Consider the following 23,597-nt stretch of genomic DNA (forward strand, 5'->3'; position numbering starts at 1 on the left):
GTATTCAAAACAGAGACTAAGTTCCAATATTGTCTAATGATAATTGGTGAACATCATCATACTCAACAAATCCCAAACTATGGTTTAACTCCTTGCCAAGATGAGGTGAAGGTGATGAAACAATGCTAGACTCAATTAGAGGGGAACCAAAAGAATTCATACCTCCTTGTGGCCGATCTATCATAGCTGGTTCTATAATCTCAATGACAGTATCTTCTTCAATCTTCATCTGCTCTTCCTTTGAAAGCACATGAGTGCATTCAACACCATCACTAGCTCCATAAGAAACATTAAGGGGTTCATCATGCACAACCTCAAATATTGATTTTTCTTCTTCTTGAAGGATAAACTGAAATATGCCTTGCTGTTATATGACTGAAAGTGTAGGGAATATTAACAAACAATTGTTTGATAACCTGCTGTGCTAGTTTTCAGACTGTATAACCTGCGTGTTATGCGGTTTTGGACAGCTGTATAATAATGCGTGTTATGCTGTTCTGTTGTCTCAGAGTTTTCAGGCTTATTCAAGAGATATAAACCATACATATGCACCAAAGAAGGACTATCAACAACTTCTGATTAATAGAATGATCACCTAGGATGATTATGAACTAATGCAAGATGTCGTTGCATTCATTTGGACACATAGACATATACATTTAGCTAGCTGACATTTCATCGAACAATTAGCATAAATCCTTAGACAACATTTAACTGAGATTGCAACCTTATTTCTCCTTTATTTCAAAAAATAATAATCCAACAAATTCATACAATACTCCTACTAATGACCAAAACTCTTGACATTCATTACTCAGAATTTCTGAGAACACATGGCAGTCATGAACATTACAACTATCTAAAAAATACATAGAATGATGACAAATGAACCTGATTTGGAATCGCCTAGCTGGATAGATGAAGAAGCAAGCAATATCATGAACTATGAAGCCTCCTAACTGTCAAATCGAACTTGTCTCAGATTCCCCCTTGCTGCAATATTGGTGATCTGATAATTAATAATGATCAGCTGCTAACCTTCTATCACTTCTCCTAAAATGATCGCCTCCTTCCCTTAATCAAATCCCCTTGCCAAATGCCATATCTGATGCATGAATGAATGTCTAGAAGCAAAATCGTGGGGACTTACAGTCTGATTCGACTTATCTTCAGATCTGATATTGATACTGAATTCTTCTTATTACTCCCTTCAAATGCTCCTAATGGTATCGCCCTTCACTCCTTATGCCAGTGCTGTCCTCTAATAAATGATTTGATGCTTCAATGAATAAATAGGAACAAAATCGTGGAATATGGTTGACTGATACGATTTGTTCTCAGAACTGATTTGTCAACCGAATTCTCCTTATTGCACCTCCCAAATACTCCTAATAGAATCGCCTTATGCTTCCAAGGCTAACGCTGTCCTTCACTGTTTGTTATGATGCTTCAACAAGGAAATAATAGCAAAGTTGTGGGTAAGGATGATGAACCCGATTTCCCTCAGACTTGAAATATGGTCAACCTCCTCCTAATTTTCCACCTTCAGTTGATCTTCACATAAATCGCCTATCTCCTCCAATAAGAATCGATGCATTAAGGAGACCCAATATGATTTGCTGAAGACACCATGAACCTTACTACCATGTAGATGTACAAACTCACTAAGCACAATAAGGAAGACTGAGTTATCTCTCACTCTCAACTGTAACCCCTCGGAAGGTCTTTCACTCCCTTAGTTATGCTATCAATGGGAGTTTTCGTTCCCAAAGACAATATTTTGTAGACAACCTGTGGTTCTACAAAACTCAATCAATATCAACAATCCAATCCCAAAATTGATATGAAGCTGAGCTAGATCCCCGTTTATACTTTTTAGTCCATCATCCAGAAGCTTCTAGAAATAATATTAAAATAATATTATTTCACTTAAGTGACTTTATGATATAATTTTTAATTAAGTCACTTCATTAAATTAATTAAATATAAAGTCATCTTTTAATTTTTAATTTATTTGATAACTTTATAAATAATCAATTTAATATTATTAATTAAAATAATCAATTAAGTTATCCATGAAAAATAATAATAATTTAGACAACTTAACTAATTAAATTAATTTATTAATTCCTCCCCAAAAATGGGGACATTACACAAACTCATCAATGGTAGGTGCACGCATGTCATAGGAGTCATTATCAACATTCTCAAACTCCTCATTTGTAATTTTCTACCCTCTTCATGAGCAAATAGATCAAGAGCAATCATGTGATGCTTTCTCTTTGCAAACTCAGTCTTGTAGCATAATTTCGAATGGTGGTTTATGAAACAACTGAAAGGTAATTCTTCCTTAATAGGTTGAGGAAGTGTATCATATTCCTCAAACATGCTAAGAATTTCTTCTCTAATCTTCTGCTCATATGAACCCATTATTAAATTCTGAATTTCTGCCAAAAGCACGGGATGGCAGGAATAGCTGATTTCTCTATCACTCATGGAGAAATTTACCAACAGAACTCACAGACTGGCAGGAAAACCAACTCTAATACCACTGAAATGTCACCCTTAGTTTTTTTTTATTTTTTAACACAACAAGATTACCCATTAAGGTTAGAATAATCAAAAACTTGCACTGAAAGGAAATTCTGAAAGTAAAGCAATCACTCAACCACTTGTTCAGCGGGAGGACATAGAATAACAAAACTATCACTCAACCACTTATTCGGCGGGAGGACAGGAGAATAATATAAAATAGAGATAGGCGGCGTAGCAAACCTCTATAACCAAACTATCACTCAACCACTTATTCAGCGGGAGGACTAGAGTACAATATGAAATAGAGATAGGTGACGAAGCCAGCCTCGTCCACTTATTAAGTGGGCATTAAGAAACAATTCATAATGAAGTTGCTGTTAGTACTACTAATCAGCATTACAATAAGTAACATGAATTGCAAATCAAGAGGTATTGCTATCCAACAATAGCAAATGATGTCCAATGTTATTCTCAAGTTTCAAGAGACTCTCCACCAAAGAAACAACTCCCCAAACTCCAAACACAAAATCTGATATACTTAACCGACAAACTGAAAATACAGACCAGCAACATAAAAACTCACCAAAATGCTCATAACTCCTCCAAAACTTGACGGAAAGGCTTGAAATCAATTGTTGAGAAGGCTAGACAGGTGACGCCAAAACCCAAACCCCTAACAAGCAGCAAATCTCACCTAACATATATTGCACACTTCCCAATGCAGCCACAGGCATGGTACGGCCTGGGAGAGAGGGCGAACTTCATTATAAAATTCAAATTTGCATTAAAACCTGTGAAAATTTGCAAAAAGGATTGCCTAGGCCAAACGAAAACCTAAAGAGAATACCTAGAAGCAACAAAAACCCTCTCGAAGACTTATGATTGAATTTCACTTTCAGCTCCACAATAACCAGCAACTTGGAAGCTCACAAACACCCCAAAATATCAGAAAACTGAAAAAGCCTCACTAAAATCCATCTCAATATAGCTCAATCTATTCCTCTGGATGAGAAATAGTCTCTCCAATCAGCTAGGTGCTATCTCTCAAGCACGAAACTGACACAATTTAGGAAGCTCTCAACTCCGAAGCACAAGTCTGACACAAATTCGGTAGCACTTCGTTTTAAAATATTCATGGATACCAAAACAAGAGCCCAACACTCTTATTTATAACCTTGGTGTCTCCAAATTCAAATTCACATTCCCTCCAAATGGCCAAACCCAAATGCACACTAATTTCACCTTAATTTGAAATTTGCATTTCATTTCCCCTCCTTTCTAAGTCGACCTTCACATAGAAGCAAATATACTTTATAAAAATGACAATAAAATAATAATGTGACATCCAAGGTAGATATGTGAAATATATTATAAAATTAACTTATTTCTTATAAGGCATCCATCTTGCCTTATTAATATTTCACTTTATAAAATATTTTTCCTCAACAATAAGTTGCCCAACCTTATGACATAAAATGATACTTTATCACCTCAAGTCGTCCCCTTAAGTCATAACCAGAAATACATAAGTCATACGCCTAGGCCAAGGGGGGCATTAAAAAATATTAAAATACTTTTCCCATGTGTTGAAGAACTGCCATAGTGAACTGAAGGCCAAAAGTACTGAAAACTGCACTGCTAGAAATAGCCTCTGAATTAGACCACTGAAACCTGCCAAAAATAACACTTACTAAAAATAGCATACTGCTAAAAATAGTGTGTGTCCAAATGCATTTTAACCACATTCTGAGCAACCGTTGCAACTTACTAAAAATAGTAAGTCCGGAAAAGTCTTTAGATTCATTTGCATATCACACCATCGTGAAGCTCTTTGAAAACCAAGAAAAACCCAAAAAAATGAGTTGTTTTTGCCCCCACTTACTAAAAATAGTAAGTTTACCAAACTCCATTGATTGCTACGCATGTACCATCATTGCGAAGCTTTCTGAAAAACTAGAAGGAATCCAGAATCAAAATAGTAAAACTCCAACATGCAAGCCGCCAAAATTGCCAAAACATCCTCCTAGAAAATAGGAAACCCTGATTCTGCCTTTGACTGACCAACGGGTCTTGGGATTGGCCAACAGTCCCCAAAACAAACTAGAGCGGAAAAGGGGACATTACATAATGTTAAACTTTACCACTGTTCTTGTTTTCAAAGTTCTCTGTCATGATATTTTTTTGGAAATTATTAAATTATATTTATTAAAAATTGGCATCTCCAAGTACCCCTGTCTCCTATTTTTGAAAATTAGTCGTACCAGTACCGGTACTAGTCTCCGAAGTCTCCAAGTACCCTCGTCTCCTGGTAACCTTGGTTTTTTATTGTTTGTTGGTGGGACCCCACACCCAAGCTCGCCCTAATTGAGGAAAACCAACCTCATATCTATTCTAACCTCATTTTTGTTTCTCCAAAAACTAAGTTACTGTGTACATCCCTCTAGGGTCCCAATCTTGTATTGAATGGGTGCGAGTATGGGTCCTATGATGGGAGCGTCATGAGTTTGCCTAGGGTGCTTGGGTGGAACTTTGGTCAAGGTCGCTTCTAAGCAAACTCAAGGGAACCCAAGGGCTGCCCAAAACTAAAAAAAAAAATAAAAAAAATCATATTTATAAATAAAAATGTGCTAAAAACTGTTATGACATTTTCACACATTACCCCATTGCAAATGGGGACCCCCACTTTTCTTTTCGCTTTTTAGGGTAGTTGTTTTGCTTAGCTTGGCAGTAGTCTCTTAGTTCTTTAGCCATTGATTTTGAGGGGGTTTGATTTTGTCAGTCTAGAGGTGGAGTGAGTCATGGGAGTGCAATGTTCGCCTTTTGTAGACTTTTCAAAAAAATTTCAAAATTGCAAAGTTGTCAAGGATGCAGGAAATGTTGTCAAAATTGTTGAGAGTGAAAATGCAAGCTAAGGTGTCACATTCAAATTGGAAAAGTCACCTGCGATTACGTTAGGAATTGCAAGTGTTACATGCAACCTTAATGTTTAAAATCCGTTTGAAATCATGAGCAAAAGTTGTTGATCTTTTGTAGCAAAACGTTGAAATATTGCATTTAGTGTTGAAATCTTGTAGTCTTGCAAATTGAAATGTTGAACAATATTAAAATTTGCACTAAGGTAAAAGATTGTTGGACTTCATGCAAAGTCCGCCATTGGGCTTGGAACAATGTGGGAGAACACTCAAAGTCTGCTACTGATTTGAGGTGCATTGTGAGGATAGCATTGTAGGACTTGCTTTCAAGTCCACCATTGTGCAAGGCCATTCATTTCTGCCATGCGTTGAGCACAAGATTGTTGTTTAAGTTGCCTCTAGGTCTGCCATAAGTCTTCTCTTTGAACCTCAAATTGAATGCAAGACCCTCATCAAACTCTGCCACAATGCTTATCAAAATTGCTACTAAGTGTGATGATCGAACTCCACCATGAGGATGAAGTGAAGGTCCTAAGTTAGGTGGTATGGAGTGTTTATGCATGAGTGAGGTGAATTTCCACCATTGAAGGTGAAGTTTGGATGAAGGATGTATGGGCAAGTGTAAGTGTGTTTGATCAATGCAAATTGCAAAACCAAGAAATGATTGATACATGTATGAGTCAAATCCACAAATTGAACAGTGAAACCCCCAAAATCCACAATTTTGTTCAAATTGATGTGTTTAAAATTAGTGAAATCAATCAGATTTAATGCATGAGTAACTTAGAGTCAATGAATTTTATACATGGATTTCAAATCAAATGTCAAGTTTATGCATGAATTTCAAATGAATTTATGCATGCATTAGAGGAATATGATTTATTTTGTGCATGAATTCAAGTGAAAGATCAAATTAATACAGGAGGAGGCAGAATTTCCGATCTCATTGATATAGTAGCAATTGCAATTTGAACTTTTTTCGTAGTACATGAGGAAGTGGAATTTCCACCCTATCAATATGCATGAATGAAGTGAATTTCCTCTTTGATTTTGCTATCTTATGCATGAATAATGAGAATTTCCACCATGAAGAGGCCCCTTCAATACATGCACAATGCTAAACTCCGCCCTCTCAATGTAAGAATCTATCCAGTTCTTATGTATACTTGCACAACTTAGTTTTTGATTTTAGCTGAACAACATATGCATTCAATAATCATAGGGTTTTTTTAAGTCAACAAGCATAAAAATAATGAATATGAACCTTTTGCCTTAGGTGAATCTAAAAAGACACATTTTTTAGTTTTGTTTTGCATGAGGGTGAACCACCCTTGAAAACATTCAGATTGTAAATTAGCAAGTACAGATATTTTAGATCAGGTTATTTTTTGTTTACAAGGAACTTCCCATTCTAATTCAAAGAGTGGTTCTACTACACATTGTTTTTTTTTTTTTCACATCGAAAGGTGTGAGTAAAACACCAAGAACCTCACTAAAAGCAATTTAATATAACTCGGTACACTTAGACAGGACATTATAAGTTATTTTTTGTTTACAAAGAACTTCCCATTCTAATTCAAAGAGTGGTTCTACTACACATTTTTTTTTTGTCACATCGAAAGGTGTGAGTAAAACACTAAGAAAATCACTAAAAGCAATTTAATTTAACTCGGTACACCTAGACATGACCTTATAAGCTAAACATGGTTCACATTCAAAGCTACAACAACCAACTTAACACCTGTTGCAATACAAATCTTTTAGTAAATGTCAAGTAATTTTTAACTCATAAAAAACACAGTAACACAGAACATTTCCGGAACAATTGAAAAAAAGATAGGCATATTACTAAATTCTATTGAATGAATGACAATGAATGATGATAAAAAAGTGTCTTTTATAATGATTACAAAACCAGTGCATAAAAAATAACAAAAATCTAATAAACAGTTGTGCACTATGAATAGATCACTTGCATGCAAATCAAGCTTTGTTATAATTGTGTCCACTAATCTTAATTATAACTGAGGCAATCTTTAGTTAGACTCTTGATAAGGATAACTATCAACATAATAATGGACCTTCTAGAAGGTTGTCTGAATATATGTGGTCTATAAATAGATGCTAAATATAGACTTCACAGAATTCACTCTCCTAGCGTGGGCTAAAAATAACCCTGGCTAAAAATAAACAATCCTGATAGGTGGTTTAGAAAATGATTTGGCAAAGTCCTTTTTTAACTATGGCAACTTCTTTGAAGAAACTTTGAAAATTTTGGTGCTTGAACCTGAAAAGTCTTCATTTTATTGATTCTGCATCAAATCTAATTGAAATAATCATTTGTCAATGCTTGGAAAATCCCCTAGGTTGTCTTATATATATTGAGTGATGAAATTGTTGGAATCCAAGAACACTGAGAGTGGGGGGGGGGATCAGTGTTCTGCCGGTATGATCAATTTTAACCTTATTAAAGCATGCATACACCAACCGATATACCGGTACATATAGAATTGAAAGAAGTAAAGCAACTTGTAGACACTTAAAAATAATTATTTTTAATTCCTCACATAATTAATTAATTAATTAATTATGTTAATTCAAATTCTCCTCAATATTAATTAAATATAATTAATATTGTCACTATAGTATGTGACTGATTTATTTAATAAATCAATCCCTTTCTTTATTCTTCTAAAAAATTAAATCCTCACAAATCTTCCTCTTGGCTAATTAATTTCAATTAATTGGTTAACCTACATGCTTCTTACAAACCATCTTCTTATTTCATCATTAACCTAATAAAGTCTTCTAGAAACTCCCTAAACTCACTTAACCTTATTCTTTTAATTTTTAATTCCCTCCACTCATTCTCTCTCCTAGTCAAATCCTCCTACAAATCCTAATCCCACCTAACATTTCCTCTAATCCCCCTCCTAATGAGTTGCTAATGGCTAATCATTATGATTAGCCACGAAGTCAACTCCTTGTCCCTTCCATCCAACCACTAGCTTTTAATGCTCTTTTCCTAGGTGAATGTGAGATCTTCAAAATCTCACAATCCTCTAGGAATCTCCTCTCCCAAGGAATTTTTAATTCCTTCTTATTCCTCCAATCCCCATGATTATCCTTTTTTGGAGAATTTTAAATTCCTCCTCCCCATTCTTCAAGGAATGTCACATCCCTTGCTCCTCTCAAAGCACATTGGGAAGTCTTCCCAATGCACTTTGCTCTTCTCAAGGTACCTTGGGAAGTCTCCCCAATGTACCTTGAGGAGTGTGGAGACAAGAAATGCCTTTAAGGCATATCTCTTGGTCTCCACACCCTCTCTTGGGCCTTGTGTGAGCTCACAAGCAATCCCAACCCTTCATCTTGAATCCATCCTAGCCATCCATTCTTCCTCTCCTCTTCCTATAAATTGAGGACTCCATCCCTCCATTCTTCATCTCCAAGTTTAGTAATCTTATGCTGTCCTTTTGAGCTCAGGAAATCATCTTGGCAACCTTATCATGTTCAAATCATATCTCATCCACATTTGATCATCTCATCCTTATCATCTTCCAAATCCATTCCATTTGTGCACAACATTGGAGAGCCATCCACATCAAGCAAGCAAGCAAGAGGAGCACATCAAGTGGAGCATCACCAAGGGGCGCCTTCACTTCATCAAGCTCAATCCGAGGGAGAGGTATAAGGTTTTGTGAGGTATATGCATCTTATTCATGTTTTCATGTGTTTTGGAGTTGTCTTTGATTTCATATGATTATATATTTGACTTGCATGCTTATTAACTAATCCACCTCACAGGTCTTTTTCCCCTCTTCACAACCAATAAGCCAATCACATAAATGAGAATCATAACACACAGAATTATACGTGGAAAACCTCAAAGAGAAAAAACCACGGTGGGATTTGTGACTCACAATATCAATCCACTGGCCATATGAAGAGATATTACAAAATATAGGGGCTTGCACTTGCAGGAAGGCTTACAACCTAGAGCATACTGCTCAATCACAAAAGAAGCCTCACTGACTACATATAATTCTAGACTACAATCCGGAGAAATGAGTGAACTGCTAAGATAGCATCTGCTATGCCAGAATACAGTTCCGGTTAAGCTCTGTCTGTTCCGGTTTGAAACCCTAAACCCTTTACCGGAATACCCCTTGACAAAAATATCCTCACATACATGATCACTCTCAGATTTTTCGCATCTCCTTCATTATTTCCTTCCCAATTACATATTCACAATGATATACCATATCCATATCAAAATGATTTAATCCAATTGACCTATATACCCTATACAACTTATCATGCCTTATGTCGGCTTACAAAGATAATTACAATATCAATATACATGTCGGCTAGATAACATAAATACATGAATACCAAAAACAACTGCTGATGCTGGATCCAAAAGATGTCGGCCTCCAATACCGATAACCTTATTCTAAACCATGTCGGCCTACATTGCCGGTAACCAAAGAAATCCTTCTATCCTGTCAGTGCCGGTGTCGGTGTAGTGTCTGTGAAGTGCCTGCCGGTACACAAGTGAACCAAAACATGAAGCCGGAACAAGATGCCATGTTGCTATCAATGACAACATAGTGAAACCAACCAATTGAGTGTCAATTGCCAACATAAATTATTGGACAAACCTGTATACTGTTACAAGATCAAATGATGATGACCAGCCGTCTGAAACCCTTGCAAATCAGTCACAATCAATGGAAGAATATTTCTCCAAACTTGCCTTTACATTGCTAATTTCTGCTGGTTAACTTCGAATACAGTTTGGAACACTCAGAAACACAATCACCCAGTCAAATACAGTATGGAAAATTTGTCAAATTTGTTGAAAACTCACTATAGATTGGGGCTTTTTTCAAAACTTGATCAAAACTCACTGAATTTTGGTGAAAAATCTGTCCGAATAGATGAAAAATACTGTTGATGTCAGATGCCTTCGACAAGGATTTGATAAGGAATTCAATGAAAAGTGAATGATGATTGCTGCTCTGCTTCTTGTCAAAGAAACCCTGCTGATGTGTTGAACACGACTGCTCTGTTTCTGCACACCAAATCACTGCGCTTTCCTTTGAACGAGTCAAAACACTATAAATAGCAGCACTCTAATGTTTCAAAGGAAACAACAGTCTATTGAAAGGGAATGCTATTTACACAAATTGCTAATTTTTGTCTGAATCTGATTGGCCATATGATGTTTAGGCTTGCCATTATATAGATGCAAACTGAATTTGACAGGAACTTGATCCCCTTCTTGTAGTTGTGTGCTTGCATGCCCATATAAGAAGAGGAAATATTTGAAAGTCTAAGGTTTGCAATACAGCATCTTGGCTTGTGCCAATGACTGAAAGTGAAAACACATTTCAAACAAACAAAAGTTGCAAATGTATGGAGTGGTGTGCCCATGAAAGGGGAAGTCTAACTTTGGCATGTTAAAGTTGCAGATAAACAGTAAAGTGTGTGCCATAAAGGTAGATCTGTAAGTCTAAAAAGTGAAGTTTACCGTATAGTGAGAGCTGTAAGTCGAAAAAGTGAGACTTTACCTTTTTGACTTATATCTTTTACTATACAGTGTGTGCATTGCTGTGTATCTGCAACTTTAACATGCAAAAATTTGACTTCCCCTTTCATGGGCGCATGCCACTTGATACATTTGTAACTTTTTTTTGTTTGAAACTCATTTTCACCATCAGTGGCATGTGCCAAGACACTGTATTGCAAACCTTGGAGTAACTACCTTTTCTTTGGAAGTAAACAAAGTCAAGGAAGGAGGACTGTTATGATACTTTTTTTTCCATGTTAATAATAATGACATTATTAATTTATTAGGTAGCAATCAAATGCAATTTGTGGATGTAACATGGCAGATCACTTTTGAGTTTAGTGAGCCAACCCATCTTTTAGGCAGCAGGCCTGCGATTCCACCTTTTTGGTCAATGTCTCTAAAATATATCTGGACTGTTTGGTGGGATTTGTTGGGTATGTTGTCAATAGGTTGTTTTATGTCAAAGTCTATAAAGAGGCTTGTTCCCCTATGGGAAGTTATGTTTCTGAGAAAATAGTTATGCACAGTCTACAACTACCATGTCTGGGCCAAGGACATCACCCATACTGTTTTTGGAAAATGTTTGTCGCCTGGTTTGACTTCCATACCTTCTCAGAAACGTTCACTTATTTTTAAGCTGTTTGACTCTTTTTAAAAAAATTTCTAGCTCTAGAATAAGGGTAGTTTGAATTCGATTTTTTAATGGTCACAGATTACAGTTTTGTATCCTCAAATTTAAGACATTATATTGTGAAGATTTCATATTATTTCCAAATTCCAGATTTATGCATTTGTTCTGTTCCATTTTGGATTTCTGTTTCAATTTCAATTCCAGATATCTGTTAGTTTTATAACAATTACAGCAGGATTTCAGCTAGGCTCATAACACAAAGTTTGTTATATGACAAAAAGAATTGTAACATCTTATTTTTATTTTTATTGAAGAGTATTCACATTCTGCTGGTATTGGTTGCACAGATAATTGATCTTCTTTCCTAGAGACCAGGATTGGGGTGTCCATTCTGCTGAATTGTCCTGGCTTGAACCTGGCTTCATCCTCTATGTATCGTCCCTTTGCACTCTGGAGAATTGATCTATGATGACCAATTTTGTAAGCCAAGCAACTTCACCAGAAGACCAACAGTCACTTGACAATGTAACATCTTTGATATGACTTCTATGAGAAGATTATTTGTATTTCAATGACTTTTTAATGCATGAGTATCATTGTGGTACAAGTACAATGTATAACAGTATATATTTCTAATTTTTTTTCATCATGTCTGACACAGTGAGTGGTGAGCCTAGTCACAAACTTAATAAATTTTGAAGTTTTGTGTGCTACTTTTCAAAATTCTTACATCTTTTCTTGAATTTTACATCAAGTGATGATGATATTATTGTGGTTAAAATGAAGTCATATACATAGAACATAAAGATGTCATAGAGATGCTTTAGTGATGCGATATGGTTTTTGAAGATGTCATCTAAGGTGTGTAGTGGGTTCATTGTTCATTTATTAATTATTTGTAGACCAAGTCTACAGGCAAATGAGGTTTTCACCTGATTAGAGCTGCAAAAACGGCTTCCTCTCTTATAAGACATGATTTGTTGATTAAAAAATGGATCAGTTTAGTTCATAAGACATGGCTGAAAGCTTGTTTGCACTCAAAAGCACACACCTCAAAACTATTATTCAAAGATCAAACAATGAGATAGGAAGTAAGGACTTCAATGACAGTCAGTGAAACAAGCAAAATTTGAGCAAGGCAAGAACCCTGAGGAATGTCTAGACCCTCATGAATCCTTTGGCAAGTTCTTGACCTCTGCTTCTTGGCCTAGTGTGAAGAAAGTTAGAAACATATTCATTGGTTTCTCAGTGTGTCAAAAACCACAGAGAATAGATTTGTCACCTGCAGAATAGGTCTCGATACAACAATATAGATAAACGGCCTTAAATTGAAGAAGGATTATTATCCTGACCATTGAGATACTTTGTCTGTTTGAAGCCTCTGTAATTATTTATTATCATTTTGCAAGTGCAAGTATAGTAAGAGTCATTCTTAGTTAAAGTAGTATTTGTTGTAGGAAAAGTGTGAATGTCATTGTAGATGTATTGTTGTACCATGAATTGTCTTTGAATATTTTATAATTGAGTTTCGCCTCTCACTGCAAGATTGTTAATTGGAATGGGAAAACAGCTCCCTCATTGAGAAATTTTCTTTTTACCCCAAATTGAGTTTCTATAGGGTCTGTCTTCTTATTATACTGATGTGTCAGTTATATTTCTCCATTTATTGTTGTTCAATTGCTTTATGCCCTTTCCATTTCCAGCACTTTGGCAAACATTTTAACTCTATGTTTAAGCTGATTTTGTAAGCAAACTACTTAGGAAAACAGTATTCAGTTTGAATTCTCATAATTATTTCAATCCTGTTTTGAAGAATTGAACATTGGAATCATTAAGCTATCTACGGATCATTAGTAGCATCCTATAATGATTTAAGGGATCACTCAATTAGTTTATTTCTGTAAGCGGTCTTTATTGTTGAAAAGATAGTTTTCTACGTCCTTTTAGTTAGATTTTTTTACATTCTATGCATTAGAGTGGTTTACTTTATGGAGTTCAAACTCACATATTATAGGAGATGTTTATGTTTTTGGTTGTGGTGAATACTATCGTTAAAAGTAATTTCTTTTATCATTAGCATTTTTGTTTTATTTGCTTGATGATTGATCTGATTGTAGATAAGGATAACAACACACACTCAATTCCAAACCAGAGTGGCAATCGAAGATGACATCTCACTCACTAGTGTTCTTGATGAGTATGCATGCATATTTCAGTTTGTGCATATGCAATTGGAGGAAGACGAACTTTCATTTGTGGCTGTAATGCAAGATAAATTATCATGTAATTGGATCTTGACATAGTGATGTATAAATTTAAAATAATAATGAACAGGCATAAGGAACAGCATCACAAATCTTCTTAAAGCTTAGGTACATAGGGTTCCTAACTGTCAGTCTTCTTGACTGTGATACTGATGTTTGCATAAATATGAGTAATGGAAGAGAAATGATAATACATGTCTTCCTTAAAAATGTTCTGATTCTATGTTGCTTAGTGTTTAGGATTTTTGCACACACCTTTCCCATTATGACTTCTGAGATATCTTGGTTTTGGACTTGTCCTACTCCTCCATGCCATCAAATCTTGGGCACATCTCACATAAATCAATTAGTATCAGAGCATTTGAATTCTCATTGGGACAAGGATTTAGAATGAACATGAAGGAAATCAGCATGGTTTTGTTTCAGATTATTTTTGAAGTCAAAGGACACAAATGATAACCTTGAGAAAATCTCTAAAATATTTATAGACAATGTCCCATATCTAGGAGGAAGCACTAGATAAGATAAGATTATTAATGTCCAACAAGTGACCACAAACAGAGGAAGCACTAGAGAAACAGAGAAATTCACACTTTGGTTTTTTTCACAACCCAAAGCTGCAACTATGTCCTTGTACATGCTTAGGCTCTTTGAACTTAGGATTTTTCCATCTCACAGCCATATATCATTAAAAGTACATGCCAACATTGATATCCTGGTGTTTATAAGGAAAGCTTGATGCTGAAGCACTTGATAATTGTTTACAAAAAGTTGTATCTTAATTTTTTTGTAAATCACTTTGCAAGCAAGTATAAGATCACCTTCACCATTCTATGATGGCTCCTTTATTTCATTCCTAGTGAGAATTTCTAAACTAAGAGTAGTTAGAGCACATGAAAGAAAATGACCCCATGGCAATTTTTTGTGATCATTCTTTCTTCAAATAATTCTATTCTTTGAAGAATGACAACAATCATGTCAAATGGAAATAAATGAGGCAACGAGTAGATTACACTGTGGAGAATACATTGGCGAAATCCTCTTAATTCTTCAACTAGAGGTGTGTGAGAAGGAATATAATCAGTTTCTTAAAACATTGATGAACTTCATTATTTAAATTAGCATGATTTTATATTTTGTCAATACATGTATGACCAATTTGTTTTTTAATCTAAATGTTGGCTAAAGATAGTGTTAACTCTCCTATCTAATGAAAGGAATAATTAAAATAATGTACAAAATTAACAATTTATACCAGATTGAGGAGTAAAAGTATATCTTTATTCACACATTAAATTATTATAGAAGTAGACCAAAGATGGTCATCCTCTTTTCTTTGATGATATAAAATCTATTTAAAGAAATTGATAGTTGCCAAGATAAACACAATCATCAACTAACCGACTCTTACAACTACCCAAAAGCCAATTACCCCCATGAAAGAAAAAGTCATCTTCCTGATGACAAGTAAACAAGTAAACAAGTAAACAAGTAAACAAGTAACAATAGGTAAGACTTTCCAAACTTGTGACTAATTTCCAAATTGGTGACGACATTGTAGATGTTGACACTTTCCACTAGCAGAGAATTGGAAATACATACGAAGCGTAAGTAGAACCAACATATCCAAAACACGAGCCAATGCAAGGAGAATGCATTTGTGAATGGCCATACAATTGACGGAATTGTGGCTGAAGACCAAATGAACAAGAAAGCCAATTTGACTGCACAATGGAGTTAGAAAATGCTTCACCCCATCGATCACTAAACCTAGATAGTATTGCAAGCACTTTAGAAGCATTCTGATCAATTTGACTGCACAATGGAGTTAGAAAATGCTTCACCCATTGATCACTAAACCTAGATAGTATTTCAAACACTTTATAGTCATTCTGATCATGAAAATATTGCTCAACATCCCCTTTTCTAGGAATTTACCCTCTCCCAATTCAACAACTTGTATGAAGAATTCCCTATTTCTGTTTATCTGCCAAAGTCATAATCTGGGGAAGAACCAACTACAAAATGCCGGACATATGCAATATGAGATATAGTAGGAAAAAATAGAATGTTATAGACTGAAATAAATTATTTCTTAGCAGGTCGTACAATCTTACAAAGGGGATGAAAAAATAAAACTAGACTGTACATTATGAAAAGCATTGTGTATGGCAGAAATTATAACACGGATTTTTTTGTGCAGATTGTACGGTTGAAGTAGGATAGGTTGTATGATTAAAGGGTGAAAAATCAAATATCTTAGGTGGATTGGACTCTATGGTAGGACAGAGACCTTGATAGAACTATACGATGAAAATTGTAGTAGATAAAACTCATATGGTAGTATGGACAACTACACGTCATATGGTAACATGAAAGAATAAATGTTTCAGACTGTATGAAGGCAAGGTACGGTAGAGGAGGAAGAAAATCATACAGCAGTAGGAAAAGATCGTATGTGGTGATAGGGAAAGAAGATTGTACGATAGAAATTGTAAGACTCTTATGATGCCAATCTATTGCCTTGACCATATGGTGGAAGTTATCAAGGCATATAGTAAAAGTTTGCAGCCATATGGTTGAGGGAACGTTGTTTAAATACTCCTTTGTTGAATAAGGTAGTCATATGTTGGAGTAAGGGGAATCTTTAATTTTTAAATTTCTGCTATTTGGCATTTCCTCCCAAAAAGAACTTAAACTCTTATTATTTCTTTCATTTTCTTCTCGTGGGGCCCAGAATTTAATTTCTTCTCAACTTTAATAATTTTTTTTTCTGCATGATTTGTGTAATATTTTTCCTTTCATTACTTTTTTTGTTTAACTTGCTTTATGGTACTTTAAATGTTGTGCTGAAATATATAGCACGAGTATGGTCCTTTGTAACATTCATTAACACGTATTAAGCTTTAAGTGGAATACTTTTTAATATTATATTGAGACGTACCTTCATTAGTTTTTCAATCTTTGGTAAAGTTGGGTGCCTCTGCTAGAATTAGGATCTCTATCTTTTGCAAATCTTGTGCTTTGTTTGTACATGTAAACTATCCATCTTTTCAAAGTCATTCTCTATTGGTTGCTTGTTGTCACACAATTCTTTTCCCTCTTCATTGATTTCCATAGTTTCAATAAAATTACAATTTGATAGAAATATTTAATAGTGCTAGTTTTGCTAGTGAAATAGGTCGTAAAGGGAATTCGCTTCATCTTCAAAACATGACTGTAATTCCAAAATTCCTTCATTGTTTGGCTCCATCATACCTTGATTTGGCTTCAATAGCCATTCTTCTTTAGAGGTTAAATCTGATGAATTCGAGGAATTTGTGGAAGTTGCTTCCTCATTGCTTGTTTTTTCATATCAATTGCATATTTCTGACCCTCATTTTGAATGGAGATTGTGTTCTTTTTCCAGTTTTGGCCGGCTTTGGCTGCTACTAGCCAACCCCAACCCAACAATGGATCGTATGCTGTCTTTCAATATGAAATGACCATAAAACTGAACAAAAATACTCGGGTTCTGATAATTAGCTTTTTGGTCCATTAAAAGTCCAAGTACCTTTATGCCTTGTGATCTGTGTCCACCAATTTAGAAGTTGGGGGCCAAAGGGTTGGCTTGCCTAGAGTTCTTCAAGTGTCTTTTGGGAGTACATTTACACTAGATCCACTATCAATAATTTTATTAGTGAGATTCCTTCTAAGGATCTCCATATTTACCACTGCTTGTTTCTTTGCCATGTTAATTGTCAATATTTAGTAACATTGGATCAATCACTTGTTTGCTTGAGAACAAATGCTTGGTTCATGGGTCTTCATTTTTCTCCATATTCTAAGTTGGCCATATTATTCTTCCTAGATATAGTATTGGTCATAACATTTCAAAGTGTAGGAATACTCTGTAATAAATCCACAACTTTAATTGGTATGGTAGTTTGAAGTACTTATTGTAATATTTGTATCGAATTTTAATTGATTCGCTACCATACTTGCATTTGCATTTAAGTTACTTTGTTCATTAGCCATGGCCCATAGCATTCTTCATTTCGGCTCTTTTATCATGAAGTCTTGCTTTTCTCTATATGTGGGTCTGAGTACACAACTTTTTTTTCTTGGGCTCAAGTATAAATCGATACTTCATTAGGCCCTTCAACATCAATCATGTTGATAATTGCCTTTTTTGTTGGACCTTCAATGTCTTCATGGTCTCTAGGTCCGCATCATTTGCACAATAGTTGCAATTTGTCTTGCTTGTTTTGGCAATCTCTCACAAAGTGTCTCCATTCATTATTAGATTGTATGATTGGATGTCCTTTAGGGTTGTATTGTATTTGGTTTCGACCTACTCTTTGACTTTAATAATCACCTGAAGATACTTTTTGTGACTTCAATCGAGTGGATTGCTCTCCCTATGTAAAGAGTACTTGTGTACTCTTGGTCTCCAAATTATATGAGCACTCTTTTATTATGTTTTTTTTTTTCTAGGATAGTTTTTTTTTTTTTAATGTTTTTTGATCGGTAAAAGGCCGAGGCCGAAATTTTATTATAAAATGAGTAATACACCTCCATTTTGTGTGGGCACCAGTAGGAAAGAATGGAGAAGAAAACCTCCGGTCTAGCCCATATCCTATAATGGATCAAAAAATCCAATTCATATTTTACCTAAACTAATGCTTACTTTCCAGGAGACATGCATTCCTGGTTACATATATTTCCAAGATAAAATGGAATTATTTTAAGATCAGCCTTTATACATTGAGGATCAGACTTCTTTAGATTTCTTTGCTAAGGTATACCATGCCATATGTTTCATAGAGTTCGGGATTATGCCAGCGCTTGGGCCCTGCTGCTCCTTCTAGCTCATTTTAGAAGCAGCCGAGTTCCTTAGTTCTGCAAAATAGAGCACCTTAGCACACCTTACAGCCAAGGCCATTGTTAGTAGCTCTAGAAAGCCTTGCTAATCAATAAAATGTAAATAATCTCAATAAAATGTAAATAATTAAATTTAAACTTCCATACTTGATAGTTGAAATCCCCTTCCCATGAAGGATATTGTACCCTGATTCATCTCATATTTTGGGACCATACGCCACTGTTGTTATAATATCAATATAAGAGATTATCAAGGCTACAACAACCTAAAGGAGGGGTGAAATAACTAGATATTTCAGAGTAGAAAGACATCATGATTATAATGTCAGAACTAGTATCAATGACATCTTTTTTCTCCTATATGCCATCGAACCTTTACTTTGCATGCATAGATCATGATGTTAAATCTGGTAAAGACGTCCATGTCCTCCTCCATAACCTAGAAGGATAGAGTATATAACAATAATGACAAATTCATATCAGAAAAATAGTCAATTGCCATGCTATTTTAAGCCTAACACAGGAGACCGAATCTACAAAGCTTCAGTCAAAGTAAAGAGTAGCACCAAAGGTCTACCATTAACCCGACCAGAGATCTTAGCAAAGAAACGAAAACATCACATAGTTCCCAGCCCTTCTGCTGATTTGGAATCCGTGCCTTATAAATGTATGCTTTTATCTATATTACAAAATTCAGAACAGTTTGAATAAATAAATATATATATATATATATATATATATATATATATATATATATATATATAGACAAAAAAGGCAAAACATTGAAGTCCTACCCACTGGATCATTTCAAACTTAACATCACCGAAGCTAGAACAAGATATACTATTATGTAGCTTAATCTATAATATGTCCATTCCGTCTAACCGGGAAGGAATTTAATCCTCCTATTTGTTCGCTTAAAAATCATGCAAGAGCACTAGGAGATAGCTAAAGTCTTGCTGATACATACCAGTTAGTTGTCATGTCCCCTCTTTAGCTCTGTCTAGCAGAGACATGTGAGTCAGCTTATTATGGGGTCTTGTAGGCTGACAATGATGGATAGAGACTCAGTGTGGTTATACAGTGTTTGGGACTTGGTGTTCTGGCAGTAGTTGATCAGTTTGGAGCAGTTCCTTATTTTTAGGAGGCAGTTCCTACGTTTATGGAGGATATCCCTACTATTTAGGAGGTTATGACCATACCCAGGGTTGGGTCTCCTTGAGATTATTCCTTGGGTTCAGTTTCAAAGGATTTGGGTTTGTTTCCTAGTTTCTAGGAGCATCCCTAGATTTTAGGGATGAGATTACCAATGGATCCTTGATTTCCGACTTCAGTCACAAACAAGTGGCAGGTTGACTTTCTGGTTTGTGGACTTTCTGGTTTGTGGTGTCATTTGAGCATTTTGCAGCTATTTGGGTTATATTTTTAATATTTCCTAAGTTAGGGTTTATTATTTAAATAAGGCTATGTTTATAGCCATTTTGGAGTAATAAGGGGTTTTTGGCCTCATCTGGATGCGTATCCCTTGGTGAAATAGCTCGTTGGAAAGGTCTTGGACTTTTCTAAATATTTCTCTCTTGACTCAGATCCTTTCGGTGAACGGATTTCTTTATATTTGAATAAAGGTCGTTTTCTATGCACTTGGCAACTTAAAATGAGAAATATAACATTTTAACCCTAAACGCCACATTGAGTCACTTTTAGGGTTCGAGCTAAGTGGGAATGTGTTATACGGAAGTTGAGACCTAATTCTTGGGTATCTTCTACACATTTTACATCTTGGATTTGAGATTTTGGCTCTAGAAGAGCTTTTCAGCATCTGGGACACCAACCCCAATGCCTTGCCTTTTTAGACGTAGCCCCCAATACAGTGGTTTGGATTTGCTTGTAGTTATTAGCATCTTGGAGATTGTACGACACACTTTCTGGAGGTTTCAGTGATTCTGACAGAGTTCAGCGTGGGGTTTGGGGGTTTCTATCCAGTTGGGTGTACTTGGCAGCCGTACGGCTGTACCTGGCAGCCACTTTCCTTCCCACGTGCAACACTTGGAGGGTTGGAATCTTGCCGCAGCTTCATTCCTGGTTATATTACTCTTTCAACATCCAGGTTGGGTTCATTCCTGATTGTAATCTTCCTGAAATTATTGGAAATCTTCATCTGGTCAAATATTTGATTTTATATTCAGAAATTTGCCTTGAATCGAATTTGTTTTGGCTGTATATGAACTTCATTTTCAGTACTTTGTTCATGTACTTGTACTTCATTTATTACTTGTTGAAAAATCATCAAAACACAAAAAGAATCCAACCCTTCTGCAACTTCTGTCTATTTTTGAAAGAAAATATTAATAATGGGAAAAATCAATTTAAAATAATAAAAATTACGGCAGATCAACAAAAGAGATCCATCAGGGATCTTTCATTAGTAATAATCATGTATTTATAGATTTGAGTAATATATATCCTTGACATTCTTAAGAGTAAAAGTAGTTCAGCCGCATATTATACAAGGGTCTATTTAAAGTATACTTAGAGAGTCTATTACGGCAAAAAGAGATAAAGTTCCTCAAAAGACAATCTTATATAATCTGGTTACTTCCTATTAAACTGAAGAAACTATGCTACCCTAACCCTTATTAGAGAACGTCAATTGATCCTCTTCCATGTCTGACAGGTCCACAACATCCTTTGCAGTCGAGTGAGGGGTTCTATTCTCGGTTTGACTTGGTTCTGCACGGCTACTAGAGGCCCCCATATCATTTCTGTTCATGCCTTTTACCCACACAGCTTTGATAATTACCGGTGGAAGCACTTGAATTTTATCCAAAGGGATATCATATGCGGGTGTAGGGGTCTCATACCCTTCTTCCTTAAGATAGTCAATCCACCAATTTGGATAAAGGGCCTCCTTAATGTGAAGCCATTTTAGCAGGAAATCCGCATTTCTACGGATGGTAGGCATTTGTTCATTGAACGTGGCTACATCCCTCACCATTAACATTGGCCTCCTGGTGATACAGTCCTCCTTCTTGCCATAATCTTCTGGAAAGGGGATTATAAGCCTTTCATCTATGCTACCAATAGCAATCTCAAAGAGACCTAAAAATTCCTTCTTAAAAAGCATTACTCCAAGGAGAATTACCTCACTTTTGCAAATGCCTGCTCGCAGCAAGATGGCCGAAAATTCCGCAGGGATGTCGCAATTAACCCTGTAGCAAAATTCTCAACTGAAGTGTTCTTCCCCCATGATCACTTGAATTGCCTTGAGGGTGAAGTCGTCAACATCCTTGAGGACCCTATACCATATTTCTGCCTTAATTTCACCACGGAAAGCCATGAGCCTGTTATCACTAGCCGATACTAGTTTGATATTCGACTCCATTGATAGAGTACTCAACACGAAATCTTAAAACCTTCCTCGGAAAACTACATCCTACATACCAATGTATATAAAGAAAAAATCCGAGTACTAATCACAGAGACCCATCAATTCACATGATTGCTAGTGAGGTGGCTCCTTCATAATTACGCCAGAGTCACTTGATGTACTCATTAATTATACTCCCTCCGTCATTTAAAGTAATTATTACCCCATCGTTCTGCGGATATTGGTTTCCAAGACTAGCCTGAGGCTTAGTTTAGATAAATAAATGTACCTAAGAATATATCTATATATATATTTATATATAAATACCCATACATATATACATACATACATATATATATATGTATGTCTATATATATATGCATATCCATATATACATATGTACCTATATATATATTCGTATATATATATCTATATATATATATAAATATTAATATATATATATGCGGATATTAGAAGATCTGAGAAAATATATGTGTATATATATGAATATGTATATACATATATATATATATATATTTATACACATATACAAATGAATCTATGAGTATTAATCCCAAACCATGACAAATACACAGAATCAGAAAATAAAGTAGAGGGCTCTGCTCAAATCTCCAGCTTATCCCTGTTTATAAGGAGAATTGAGACTAAAACATAGCAAAGATCTCAGAGATGGATTTGGGACGTGTTGATGTGTTTTTCATGCACATGCGAACACAGAATAAAATACCAAGGTATCTTATCCTCTCTTGAACAAAGTTTCCTCGAATGTTGAAGATTTTGCCTAAGGATCATTCGAGACGACTCCAAGGTTCTTATATGTAGGGTCTCTACGTGTGGATAAGCTCTTGTGGTATGATGTGATTATGTTGGAATCACAAGGGGACTTACATTTGATTGCTGGAGCGTTTAATTTGCTGGAACTTGAATCCTATCTGCTAGCTGGAAGATAAAGAAATGGCAAAACATACAGGGTTTGGAGATTTTAATCTAAGACCTAGAATGCAAAAAGATGGATGAACAACTAGGTGGAGTCCTACTGGGCTAGGTCTCACCATCAAACTGAACAATTCAACACCAGCTCAGTGCGATCTTCTAGGGTAGTTCTGAAGATGTTCAAATCATTACTGTCAAACACTGATCATCATTCAAGTTAATGCATGAACAATAGATGCATAACAATTCGAGATTAAGCTCATCCAATGCCAGTTGACCACACAGGGCGCACTTACAATCAGTAAGAGGTTAGTGGTTTGGACTAGGCGGATTCCACGCGAGTGCATTCAACAATTTTTCTCCATTCAATCTAATTATCTACCATCTAAAATTGAAGATTCAACAAGAAACCATGCATATTGCAAGAAAGAACACATTTCACCTTAACTTCAATGAAAACGGAGTTCATTTACAATTTAGGCAACAATTTCTTGCC

The 23,597-nt window shown here is 35.5% G+C and overlaps 1 protein-coding gene across 1 annotated transcript in view; it reads left to right on the top strand.

Moving 5' to 3' along the window:
- LOC131033864 (organic cation/carnitine transporter 7) overlaps positions 1-23,597 on the top strand; it is a 168,161-nt gene that overhangs the window by 13,156 nt on the left and 131,408 nt on the right. The window contains exon 2 of the mRNA XM_057965157.2: positions 12,001-12,178. Coding sequence (XP_057821140.1) covers positions 12,119-12,178 — 60 coding nt within the window. The 5' untranslated portion in view covers positions 12,001-12,118. The remainder of the gene's footprint in view (positions 1-12,000; positions 12,179-23,597) is intronic.

This window comes from Cryptomeria japonica, chromosome 2 (assembly GCF_030272615.1).
Source record: "Cryptomeria japonica chromosome 2, Sugi_1.0, whole genome shotgun sequence".
Taxonomy (NCBI): Eukaryota; Viridiplantae; Streptophyta; class Pinopsida; order Cupressales; family Cupressaceae; genus Cryptomeria; species Cryptomeria japonica.